We start from the raw sequence: 13,951 nt of genomic DNA on the forward strand, positions 1-13,951 counted from the left end.
AGGGGCTAGCTGAGCATCTGTTAGGGGGTGGTGTGCCACTTGTAATATACTTATATATATGTGTGTCATAATTATTATCCTTTTCTTTATCTCAGTAAATAGTTCTATCTCGACATACAAGTTCTACTTTTTTTCTCTTTTTTTTCTAGTTCTCTCCCGCATCCCACTGGGAAGCAGGGGAGTGAGTGAATGACTGGTGCTGTGCTACCTTCCAGGTTAAACCACAGCAGTCTCCCATCATTGTACATTAAGGGTGAAGTCATTACTACCTGTTCAGTCTTCCTTTAGCTCCAAACCTTCTAACAAATTGGAACAATGAGAAAAATACTACCACTTATTTACAACACTATTTACAACACAAATGTTTTGAAACATTGGCTGTGTAGTGCTATACAGAGGATATTTTCACTGAAATAGAATTCATTGAGTTTATTAATTTTAGTGAAATATTTTGATAGAAACTATACTGTTGGAATGAGTAGCTATTGGGAAATATAAATACCTGTCAATATGGAATGTGAAATACTGCTAAAAATATGTTATTTAGGTTTGTCCCAGTCTCTGTAAAACCTGCTCTTGTTCGTAACTATTCTCTCTGGAGTGTGCTGAGAGCAAGTTATAATCCAGTCATTCTATTCCAGTCTACCTTTTATTTTCTTTGGATAGTAAAATTCAAACAAAAGAAAAGTGAAATTCTTTCTCTAGACAGGGGAACTGAAGTCATCCAGTTCTGTTTAACATGAAACACTCCACCCAAATTAACCCATAATAGAGGATTAATAGTAATAATAATGGAGCTTTACAAATGGTGAGCAATGCAGTAGTTTTATTATATGGTCAGTTCCTGAGCACATAAAGCCTTTGCTCAGATTACACTGAGTAATAAAGAAAATGCAGCATTGCTATATTTAGGGATGAGTATCATCATGAGATTTGCCCCTCACTACAAGAAGGACATTGAGGCCCTGGAGCGTGTTCAGAGAAGGGCAACAAAACTGGTGAGGGGCCTGGAGCACAAGTCTTATGAGGAGCGGCTGAGGGAGCTGGGATTGTTTAGTCTGGAGAAGAGGAGGCTCAGAGGAGACCTTATTGCACTCTACCACTTCCTGAAGGGGGGTTGTGGTGAGGAGGGGGTGGGCCTCTTCTCCCTGATAAATAATGACAGGACGAGAGGGAATGGCCACAAGTTGCGCCGGGGAAGATTTAGATTAGACCTGAGGAAGCATTTCTTTTCTGAAAGAGTGGTCAGGCACTGGAATGGCCTGCCTAGGGAGGTGGTTGAGGCACCATCCCTAGCGCTGTTCAAGAAGCGTTTAGATGAGGTGCTAAAGGATTTAATTTAGTAGTTGGGTAGAGATAGTGATAGGAGGATGGTTGGACTAGATGATCTTATAGGTCCTTTCCAACCTTATGAACTTATGAACTTATGAACTTATGAGCATGAGGCTCTTTAGTTCCTAGAAGGAATTACTTCTGGTTAAACTATTGCATAGCAATCTAGTGTTCTGACTTTAGATAAGGTAATTCTGAATGAATACAATTGCAGAAGGAAAGGCGTCCTCAAATGCATCCCAAAACACATTTGACTTACCTGAGGTGGGAATAGGTGAGTTGTCTGTTCCCCCCACTCAGCCTTTTCCCATTGGAGCTTGTCAGTGAATGCCGTGGTCATTCGGTTTGTGTGTGTCTGGGTGATTTCTTTTTGACCTGAAAGTTAGTGGCTGAGAGCTCACAGTATGTGGTTCCAATCAGAGGTTCAGCAACATCTTGTTTTCCATTCTGTATCTGAGACTACCACATCATTTTAGAGGCTGCAGATAGATGTCAGGTACAGGATTTTATTGTTTCATTTTCCATGATCTATGTTCTTCATGGTAAGTTTGTATTATTTTAATGTTTCATTTTCTCACTGTTCTTTATATGCGTTTCAGTGTTTGTTTAAGTTCATTCAATCATGTGCAACTTACATAAGAGACTGTGTGATGTCTACTTGTTAAGGGTGGAAGTGAAGCAGGGAAAACTAAAATTGCTTTTTCAAAAACTCCCTTAAGTAGCATTGGGACGTGTCATTCTGCAAAAGCAGCGTATGCCATTCTGTTTGCATTTGTCACCATTTACTCTCAGAGTAATTCTTCGTATCGCCATTTACTTGTGTACTGACAAATAACTTAAAAATGGCTTAAGATGGTTGTTTTACACTCAAGATAATATGAAGATGAACATTAAAATGCAGAGAAAATTTCTGGATTCATCTTAACTAAATTTGTTTTTATTTCCCTGAAGTTTCAGACTCAGAGCTTACGTCTCTCAGACTTGCACAGAAAATCTCAGCTGTGGAGAGGAATAGTCAGCGTTACCTTGATTGAAGGCCGTGAACTTAAGGCGATGGATGCAAATGGACTAAGTGATCCTTACGTTAAATTCCGGCTGGGACATCAGAAGTACAAGAGCAAGGTAATTTTAACTGTCACCTGCCCTGCACGTAGACCATGTTTGAAATTTTCTGTGTTTCTCCCTGGATGTGCACTTTTTTTGCATGATTATTTAGACAGTGATAGGGATTCGTTGTTATATTATTATAAGTGATGTACTGTTATGGAACTGTCAGAGTACCTCAATATTTCTTCGGTTTTTTTTTTTTATTTAGTTATAAATTGAAGTAATACTGGACAGTAACAACAAAAAAGATTGCTAAAACTGTAAATGTGTAAGGAGGAACACTGTATTTTCCATTCAGACTCTTTGGCTTTTATGTCCTGCTATTGGCTGTTTATTGCAGGGGGAAAACGTAGAATAATTCTGGAAAGTAGATACCACCTGTGTGCTTTTCTGGCATGAAGCAAGTAGCCTTGTATCTTTTTCATGGTCTCATGCTCAGAATGTCACATATAACTTCATGTTTTTCATTGTGTCCTTCCAGAAAATTTCATTAAATTTTTATTTGCATATGTATTTAACAAACAGAGAGGATGGATCAGGGAGAAAATGATTGAAGAGAGCTCTTTGACATTCCTGCTTTTATTTTTCATTCTCCTATTTCCTACTGGTACTACTGATGATGCATTTTCCTCTCTCTATGCTCATGATAGCCCTTGTGGTTTTCAGAGCCAGAAGAAAGCCATAGTAAGAAGGAGGTCACAAGTGTCTAGGTGTCAGTTTTTGAGACCTCTGAGCCAACCGTAGGACTTTAGAATTTGAAGTTAGGCTTAGAAACAGTAGATTCCCACCAGCTTCTCGTAAACCGTAGAGTTCTTCCCAAAATTGTAATCTTAGAACCTGTGTTCTTACACTATGGTGTACAGAAAAAGATATCAGCTTTCCCTACAGAAAGGAGGAGAGTGAACAGAAGTGCCTTTGTTTTTAAAATTACCACTAGATCATAATTGAGGTTCCTTTGAGACCTCATGCTTTTTATGCTATACATTTCATTTCTCTGTCGGTAGTGATCTTTTCATTTTAGTTCCTCTCTTCTCTTAATCTGGGAAATTGGGACTCCAAACATTTGGTCAGGAATCAAATAGGGGTTTTAAGTTGGTGTGAAAGGCTTTTTTTTTTTTATGTGTGTGTGTGTGTATGTGTGTGCATGTTCCTTACACATGGAGTAATTGTCATATCTTCACTCTCAATATCCAGTAGATACAATTTAACACTATCTTAATTTTATTTATTTTCAAGAAACAATTCACATTTACTTCTGTAAAAAAAAAAAATCAGTATTTGTTCCTTTGATCAACTTTCAACATATTTCTTGTGTTACAATAGATGGAGTGACTGTTTGTTACCTATTTTTTTTTTTTGTTATGCGAGTTGGACCTACATAGGTGCTGTGTGAGCAATAAAATATTTTTAATTTTTTTAGTATTTAACCATTTCACCTGCTTTTCTTTCCTATTCTTTGGCTCTCTGATAAGTAATTTACAGTGCACAGCAGTGAGATTACACCTCTAAAATGGCACTGGACCTTTTTGTATCAGGGAGTCCCTATCAAATGACTGAAATTCTGTGCTTTTGTTTCCTCTATTGCACTCCACAGTACATTGCTATCTACTTTTTCACCACTTTTGTCACCCAATGTTGTGATGAAGTTATTTGGTTTGAAAAAATGTGTTTGGTTTTTTTTTTTTCTTTAAATCTCATATACCTTCTCATGTACAAAACAAAACTGGGAAATCCATCTTAATCTTTATTAATGTCTACGTTTTTTCAAGGCAGCGGTACTCCTCGGTATAGAAAAGAGTGGTATCTTCATCAGCAAGGTACTAGGCAGCTTCATTTTTTACTTAGAACAGGTGTGACAACTGCTTTTGCATTTTGGTTATAAAAACTGCAAGCTTTCTGTGCTGCAGAGTATGTTTACAAATACGTAGACTGAAGTCAGTTGAATTACGTTTTCTGTGGGGAGTAGCTGGACTGAAAATGATTCAGAAATCTACTTCTGCAAATGAAAGGGAGTGACCTGCAGACTTTCATGGGCTTTTCCTCTAATTGTTATTTTTTAAAATTAAAGAATATTCTTCTTTGAAGGTGTAAGCCATAGTATCATTTTTCTCCCAGTATTACTGAAACCGGGGAAGGAGGAGATCATCAAATTGTTTCTGTTTAAGCCTTTTCAGACACCATCTACTTGTCATTTCAGGTGCTTTGTTTTCCTTTAGGCTGAGACACTTTGTAGCTAACTGTCACTCAAGACAGGGCATGATTATTCTACAGAAAAATGGTTCCATTCCCAGGGTAAGCCCTTTGTTCTGGATGCTTTTGAAGGTGACAGGCTGCAAGATTTTGGAGGTTGCTAATGTGTCAAAAAAGCATGAGAGAACTGACCAGTAGTCTTTCTTAATCGCTGTTTTTGAAATCCTCACTCCTTAAGGTTATTGTACTCCAACAATAATAATCATTAAATAAATAAATAAATAAATAAGAATACTTCCTGGACAGACTTGAAGTATAAAATTTAAAATGTAAAAAACAGCATGCCTACACAATGTCATATGACTTTCTTTTTGTGCTCTTTTCAGATTATGCCAAAAACTTTGAATCCTCAGTGGAGGGAGCAGTTTGACTTTCATCTCTATGAGGAACGAGGTGGAATTATTGATATTACCGTGTGGGACAAAGATGCTGGCAAAAAGGATGATTTTATTGGCAGGTTTGTGCAATTACAGCCTTCTAGTTCTCTGGGGGTGAGAACAGATGATTAAAATGAGCCTTGGCGATGAAACTGTTTCTTATGACCATTTGTTCTTGCTATTTTTTTTTTTTTTAAGGTGGCAGAGGATTTTTTACAAAGTGTGGGTACAGTTTGTTGCACTGATTTTATTCTTTACTTTGATGGTGTAAAATAATTTGTATTGACCAGTAGGTGGCAGCTTTTACCAATTGATAGGCATAGGTTTTCCAAAATAAAAATCCCATCTCTAATCAAGATGCAGGAGGTTCCATATTGCAAAGTATGGCTTGAAGGAGAAATAATTCTCATGACTTGTAATGCATACATAACATCAAAATGTTCTTATTGTTTTAATCTACTTGGTGAATGAAATTAGAGTCCTCTTGGGCTACGTGCCGTTCAAGAAAGCTGTATGATTATGCTTGCTTTTACTGTGTCAGCAGATGATAGATGGTAATATTTTCTAACACTGGCATTAGCTGTTAACTAATAAGGGGAAAAAAGTACAAACTACCTTATAGATGCTGTATAGTCAGTGCTACTTTGAAAGCTCAGTTAGCTCAAGTTCTACTTGAAAGAAAAGTATTTAATCATACTGTGGTAGGCATCCTTACTTTCTCAATAAAAATAATAAACACCCTTTTGTATTTTGATTGCTAGAACATTGGATGTAGGTGCTTTCATTGGGACACTGATACTACCAACCAGTAGAATTGCTTTTTTGGGGTTGTTAAAATGAAGAATGGAAATCCAACAGTCATACGTGTGTTTATGTTTCTACAAACCTTTTCCTTCTTTTGCTCCTATTGAAGTTAATGGCTTTCTTTAGATACCTCAGATAATATTGTGGGTTTTATGCTACCATAAGTAATTGGAAGTCAGAAAAGATGCACTCTTTGGCAAGCAAACATCCTTAATATTGGACAAAAATAAGTGTCAAAAGTATACATAGTAGAATTTTATTTTCTATCATGAAACCCTATGAGAATGAGGTGATATGTTTATATTTGAAGTCCATGCATATTAGAAAGTTTTTGTGTTTTACTTCAGCCATGGTATCCATGGCTGTTTTTCTAATCAACTAGACCTAATTCAATATGTGGTAAACCTTGGAAAATAATTTCTGTTTTCTGCTTAGCTTTAACCTTTTTCTGATTTATCACTTCAGAACACCATCATCAACGTATTAGCTATGTTATTATTGTTACCGTAATTAAAATCATAAACTTTAAGTATGAGAATGGCATAAAAATGGCACATTTTTTACTGCAGGATGCTTGAGATTTAAGAAAGAATTCAATTGAGAAAATAGAGAAGGATAAGGAAAATTTGTAATTTAAAAGATGTGGTTACAAGGATAGCTCTTCAGATTCTTAAAAAATTTCAAGTGTCTGAAGTTCGAGTGGATTTCTTTATAGTAACTGGAGACTGTCCAGTCATAAGCATCAAGTGATTTCTGCTTTTTATTAAAGCACATGAAATGTGATAGTATGAGTAGTCTTCCCTTGTTGACGCTTCGTGCATTCAGCTTTTATTTATTTATTGGTATCCTGTTTTATGATTTGCCATTTCCCTTGACACTTACTTTTTGTATAGCATAAACACCAAAAAAGTCCTTCCTGTGGTAAAGTTCACCTTTAGTGTTTCTGCAGTATTGAACTGACATTAACAAACACCATACTACTTTTACCAAAATCTCTGTTCTTGTTTCTTCTTTTTTTTTCTTTCTTTTTTTTTTTTTTTTTTAAACATTTCTGGCTACCAGTGTGTTTATAATCCCTCTTCACTTTGTCCTTTCAGACACTTTCTCATTTCACCTTCAGGTGGTACCACATCTCTGGATAATGTAACCTGCAAACACATTATTCTCCATGAAGATTTCCATGAAAAAAATTTTGTCATTTGTCAAGCTCAATCTGAACACAAAGATAGGTCTTAATACTTACCCTCCCTAATACTCTTTTCCAGTCACTGTGCATGAAAATCACTGACACTTGGCAGTTCTACTTTATAGGGACCTCTCTACCCCAGTTTCTTAATTTGAGACTGTTTCTGAAGGCTGTAAACACTTCGGTGAGGTCTTGTTCTGTGCATATACTATGATAAATATGTATTAATTTTATAAAGCACAGGAGTAAATTTCTGTGGCTTTTTCAAGGCACATAAAATAAACTAAAGGTCTTTATTCAGTGCCCAGGAATAGTGAACATGTAGGAAGGAAATAAAAGTCTTCTTTAGTAGTGTTCTAGGGTAAGTTCAGTGATGGAGAACAATATTTTTGTCTTGTTATGATTTTTCTACTTTCTTGAATAACGTTCAAGTAGTAGCTCCTGTATTACACAGAAATAATTTTATTAAATGAAAATAAAAGCTATTTTGTCTTGAGAAATTCCCACCTGGACAAACTGTGGTTCGGAAGAAGCTGTAGCTGTTGAGTGAGATCTTACATATTGAAAGAAGCAGCAAACAAGAGATTTGAGAAAACTGTGTGGAAAAGATTGTTTAGCAGCAGTTCAGGAAGGTCATTGGAATTTCCTGTGCAAAATGCGTTGGTGAGCTGCTTTTGCTTGGAATGTCCCAAAAAGTAATTAAGTTTCCACAATGAACTGATTGTGGGGATGGAAAACAGGAGCGTCCCTGTTCCCTCAGCATCTTGGTGTGGATGAGTTTGTCACAGCAGCACTCTCATAGTCTCCCATCTGAGCATGTGCTGGACTGGCTCATGGGCCACCAGAGGTGCTCTGGGGCTGTGGTGACAGTGTGGGAGCTGCGTGTTTAGGAGGCTTCTGCAAGGCAGGGGCTCCTGATTGGAGGCTTTCAGAAAAAGCACCATGAATCTTACAGAAAAAGATATTGGAAATACACTTTAATAGAGTTAGTCATTCTCTGCTAAACTTGAAGTTTTATTCATGTTTATAACTTACATCATGATTTCTCCTGGCATGGATTCTGTCTCAGTCTCACCTCAGTGAGATATATATATATATGTGTATATATATATATATGTAAAGAGGTAAATCAAAAATACAAACTTCTGTGAGCCTTTTATATATTACCATAATCATTAGTTTGAAGCATGGTGGAGAGCCAGGATGAAGTCAGAATGTGACGAAGTGGAGATGGCATGTGTGCTCAGACTGTGAGGGCTGGGGCTTGCTATCTTTCTGAGGGTGTGAAGATGAAGAAAAGTTATAAGAGAAGGCCGAAGAAAGTGTGAAAGTGAGATATTGGTTTTGGGGCTATGTGACAGGAGGAGAATAGGAGTGGAAGGGGTGGCTTCTAAGAAACAGGAAGGTACTAAAAGTGTGAAAGTGACAGCATGGAATCCTAATACAGAAAAGGAGGAAGATGTATCTGTCACAGAACTAGCATAATGTTCCATCTTCATCTTGGTACCCAGACAAGTTCATTGTGGTGGTTCTTGAAATAAGACTCTAACTGCTTCATTTCCATTCCTAACTTCAAGCATTATATGTTTGTCAAATACATCTGAGTTACAATTACATGTGTTCCCCACGTTAATATTAAGAAAGCAGAGCATTTTGAGTTTCCATCTAAGAATACCTTCCCAAAAAGAAATCTTAGAACTATTCCAGTGTTTATTTTAAGATTTCTAAAGCCTCCAAAAAGATCTCATGCAAAACTTGAAGAAAAATATCTTTTTGAGGACTCACTGATTTGTGTGATGGAACTGGACCAGAAATGAGTTTCAAACAGCAAGAAGAATATTTGAATGAACAACAACAAAAAAATAAAGGACCAGTAATATAAGGTCTAAAGGTGTTTTGTTTTGGAAAGTATTAGTCCTTAAAGTCATTATGGCAATGTGGGAACTTACAGTATTTGTCATTATTTCATCTAATAAGTACAGATACATATGTATACGTGAAATTGTCCAGTCTGAGTTCATTTAACATTCACATGGTTTTTCAGTGAGTATATCATTTCCATACTGAGTCAATATACTCCTGTGATTAAAAACACATACTGTAGTAATTTCATGTAGATATAATAACAAGATCAAAATGAAGGTGAAATGATACTAATCTTTATGTAATTATTTAACTTCCTTATCATCTGCGTTTTCGAAGGTGATCCTGACTGTCACCCTTACAATAATCAGCTAATAAATCCTCATGATTGTTACACCTTTATGCATAGCAGTAATCTGAACAAATTGTCTGCTGACAGCTGCAATAAATTGCCAAGAATGAGTGCTGTCAGAGAACAAGTTGTGTCTGTGAACGTACAGGATAAGTAAATCCCATGTCATGCAGTTTTATTCAGCTGAAGTTATTGGCAACCCAGTACAGCAGAATTTATAGCATTATTTATTGATATGAAAAATGCATGTTTATCTTTAAAATGACATTGAGTTTTACTCCTATCTTATGTCAGGAAATAACAGTAGACTTCATCTAAATCTATGTTCTGTAGTTGTTACTATCTTCTATCAAATCCGATGCCAATGAATTAACAGCAGAAGACCTTCTGTATTTTAAAGTCATTAAAGCTGTGCATTAAACTTAACTGTAAAAAAGCATAACATCCCATAATCTCTCTTAATAGTTATTAAAATTCAGACTCCTTGTGTTTGTGCAAATGAAACGTATACACACGATACACTATTTAATTTCATCCTCTTAAAATGGATGTTAAAAAATCCAAGGGTAAAATACTGAACATTAAGTACTTCGGTTTTATTTTTTTATAACAGGTGATGAGTTATATTTTGTCTAATTTTTTCATAGTAGTGAAGCAATAGAGGGTTTTTCAGGCATACATAAAAGGAAGCACAGTGAGAGCCATACTCCTGCATTATTAATCTGAAAACACAGTGATATACTACTCACAGCACTAAACTGAAGTGAGATTTTTATATAAAGTATTTATGCTTATTTCAGTATTATCTTTCTACCCAAACTAACACAATTTAACTACAGGATCCTGAATACTGTAAGCAGAGAACTGAAAAGTGGTGTTTAGCTGAATTGATACTCCTGCATGCATATGAAGTTAAGGACGGTAAATATGCAAGTTTGGCAGAATTCTGTGGAAATAAAATGTTTGGTTTTTCTTGGATTTGTGGATAGTACTTCAATACAATGGTACTTGAGTATTTTGTTTTCCACATGGTGGTTTGAACATTATTACATGTTGCAGTAGCTTTGGAAAGATATTTATTTTCAAAGTTTAAATTTAATGTTTAATATTCTACTGTAATTTGAATTCTGATCTGCAGCAGTGCTGTCTTAATACAGACAAGCACACAACCAGTGGCTGTGTGTACCATGTATGATGGTTAAATTTACATTGTTGTGGATGCTCTTCTCTGTGTGAGAAGAATGTATTGCCAAAAGTGTTAACATCTGAAAATGCTTCAGGCCAACCTGCCCTTGACAAATCCAGAGATGTGCTTGTACATCTCTGTTTCTAACTGTTTTCAAAGGGAGCTGGGTGAAAATTTGGTCTTCATGTATTCCTATCCTTGCTTATTACTATCTCTGTACATTTACTGTGTGGAATAATGCAAAGGCGTTTCTGTTCTGTTAAAAGGCAAGGATTATCTTCATCTTAAAAACCTTCAGCAACTGTTTTAACACATATTGTATCATTCACAAATTTATTGAGAATTGTTTCTGTCGGGTACTTTTACAAAGTAACTGAGATGGAGAATGCTGCACAGCGACTAGATTTATAGATCCTTCTTCTGGCCTATATGTCCTGCATATGGAATTTGACTCTGCCAGTGAATTGGAGAAAGGTAGAACAATAAGTAAAACAGCTGCCTAGATCTGTGGACCGTGGTAATAAATAAAAAGAATGATCAGTGGTGTACATGTAGGTTTGTGAGGTTTTCTGGAAGGCATAGACTTTAGTCATGTGAAAGATCTTCCTTTGGACTACTGCATGTAGAGGAGAACCAGGTAGGGAAAAAAAAAAAAAAAAAGATGTTCCTGAAAGCAGAAGATTGTTTGGCAAAGGAAAGTGTTAATTTTGAGGTAAAGAAACTACACGATGACAGCACTTATAGTGTGTGTCTACAGAGTATGACTGTGCAGCAAAAATGATATAGGAAGTATTGCATAATAAAACACCTGCAAGTACTTCTTATTGTCTACACCATTTCAGGCATAAATCTATAGTGTTATAGTGAATAGCCATGCTTAGAAAATGTTGATCTGTCATCTCAAAATCCATCAGCAGGATTTTGTGGCATGGGCTGTATTTCTTTCAGCAATCCACACACAGTTTTCTCCATTTAGGTCTGGCTCATTGGCCAGACTATTTCATGCAGCTCTCATACTTCCACTCTCCAGACAGACTTACCCATGCTGCAGGGCTCTTTTCTGCTTTTTGTGTTTTGCCGTGTGGCTCCTGAAGGCTCTTCCAGCTTCCCCAGCTGCTTTCACACTTTCTGTCACTGTCCCACTTAGCTGAGCCACCACTCCAATGCCTTGGGGAACTTTGCTGGTTTTTGGACTACCTCCTCTCTTCACCACCTATCACAAGAACCGTGTGGGGTCTGTAATTTCATTTCTTTCTCATTATCTCTCTGCTTAAAAATGACACTCTCTTGTTCTTCCAAGAACTTCATGTAACTGCAGTCCTATCTGTTTGAGCCATATCATTTTCTGTCATGCCTTGCAGAATTTCCGCTCTCCATTTGTTTCCCTGTTTTACTGGAACATTTTACTCAGCACATAAAGGCTACGGAGTCTCACAAATTGTAGCAGTTCGTGCCTCACTTCTTCTGATGTATGTCCAGCTCAGTTCTAATTGCAGAATTGCACAGTTTCCTCTCCTGGGCGTCCTTTGGAGCAGCATAGACCTGGATCACAGCAGAGTTAAAAGGCTGTCTTTCTGAACAAGTCGCGACGATAATTAAGTTACCTGGGTTGTAGCCAAGTGGTGCTTTTCTGTCCCTATCACTTAGGATTGTGCCAGTTCCTCTTTTATGCTTTATTTTGGCATGTGAGAAAATGATCTCGCTATCTGCTGCCTCTCCCTTGCCTGGCCACCTGGCTTTTAAGAGGCTTTCTATGTCATGTCGCTACCTTTGTATCTCATTCATTAGCAAGGATATTTCACCAGGGTGCCAAAGCGGTCTTACATTCCAGGTTCTGTTAGAACTAGAGAGGGGAGGCGATTTTTGTCTGTTAGACCCGCTGATAATAAAATACTACACATAGCTCTGGTTTCCATACTTTAAAAAGGATGCAGGAGAATTTCACTGGATCAGAAAAGTTACAAAAAAGTCATTTGAGGGCTGTAGGAGATGTGTTCCAAGGAAATACATAGGGAGCTGGAGGTGTTTAGCATATCAAAAGGAAGATCAAGCAGAAATATGCTTATGGTATATGAGTACCTTCACTAGAAGAAAATAAGGGATACCAGCAGCTTTTTTAACCTAGTAGAGAAAGGCATAAAAAGAACCAAGGGCCAGATATATTCAAATTAAAAATAAATCAGAAATTCCTGTTCCTAACAGTCTGGGTAATTAACACACTGAAGACATTTTCAGAGAAGTGTTAGATTCCCCTTAAATCTTCAAATTCTCCTTTCTGGGAGCTGCACTATGTTTTTGCAGCTGCTTATCTATCCTATTTTGGTATTTGAACTTGAAACACTTACATGATTTTTTCTGCCTTCAGATCTGAAAATCCAGATCCACATGTCGCTTGTTAGTTTGTGTGCATGGTGTGGGAAGATGTATCTCCGTTTCCCATCCTGCTCATGTCAGCTAGCCAGGGGCATCATTCCATTGTCACTCCCCAGCACTTACAGCATAGTCACAGTTGTGCGCTGAAAGGACCTTATAACCTGGAGTGACAGAATAATGAAAATACTCAAACTACCCTAAAAGCTAATGTTCACTGGAGGTGATATACAGCTGTGCTTGAAAACTATGGAATTAACAGCAACTTTTGCCATAGATTTTCATGCTCACCACTTCATCAGAGGTGAACTTTTCCTCTCATCAGCAGAGTAGTGTAGTAAGAAATCGAAGTCTTCAGACTTCACTGTTATCCCTGTTTTTAATGGGACTCCAAACATATGCAATTTACCATCTTCTGCAAATAATTTTATGAGATCATTGTACAAGACAAAATTTACAAAATGTACAAATTTCTTCAGAATCTATTCAATAGACAATAGTTCTACAAGATGGAAATTTCTGCCACCACTGTGCTTGTTCTGCACCTTCTAGTGGCATTCAAGTTCACCTTCTTCCTCAGAGCATCTTTGCTTTCCATGAGTGTGATATAGATGGCAGAAGGGCTTAAGGAGAACATCTTAACTGATGCAAACATCAGCACTATCAAAGCTTTAAGACTTGGAGTTCTTGTATCTATCTTAGTTATGCACGACTTTCTATTTAGTACTTTCCATGTCTCTCTTGATCAGAAAACAATGTTTTAAAAAGTAATGTTCTGCCTAAGATTTCCAGAACTGTTTAAAACCACTTTGTGAATGAGTTTTGTAGGAAACTTCAGTAAAAAAAAAAAAAAAAAAAGATTGGTAGATTTTGCTATTGATGTTAGTGAAAGTTATTCTAGGGTAGGTCTAGAGTTTAGATAAAAACTTATTGAACAAACTTCCTTCTCTCATGCTAACAACAAGTAAAAGGAAAAACTAAGAAAATGTTGTTTTTCCAGGAAAATTTGCTGTAAAAGAAACAAAGGTGTTTGTTTGTTTTCCAGGAAAATCTATTAGTGGAAAGGATCACAATTTTTCTTACAGTGTTATTGTAAACTGAATGTTTTGACTTGGAGTTGAAGA

The 13,951-nt window shown here is 36.7% G+C and overlaps 1 protein-coding gene across 1 annotated transcript in view; it reads left to right on the forward strand.

The window, feature by feature from the left end:
• MCTP1 (multiple C2 and transmembrane domain containing 1) overlaps positions 1-13,951 on the forward strand; it is a 193,727-nt gene that overhangs the window by 63,964 nt on the left and 115,812 nt on the right. Inside the window, exons 8-9 of the mRNA XM_065745475.1 lie at positions 2,284-2,454; positions 5,016-5,146. Coding sequence (XP_065601547.1) covers positions 2,284-2,454; positions 5,016-5,146 — 302 coding nt within the window. The remainder of the gene's footprint in view (positions 1-2,283; positions 2,455-5,015; positions 5,147-13,951) is intronic.

The sequence above is a fragment of the Cyrtonyx montezumae genome, unplaced genomic scaffold (genome assembly GCF_038088225.1).
Source record: "Cyrtonyx montezumae isolate F1298 unplaced genomic scaffold, pur_monq_1.0 scaffold_36, whole genome shotgun sequence".
Lineage (NCBI taxonomy): Eukaryota > Metazoa > Chordata > Aves > Galliformes > Odontophoridae > Cyrtonyx > Cyrtonyx montezumae.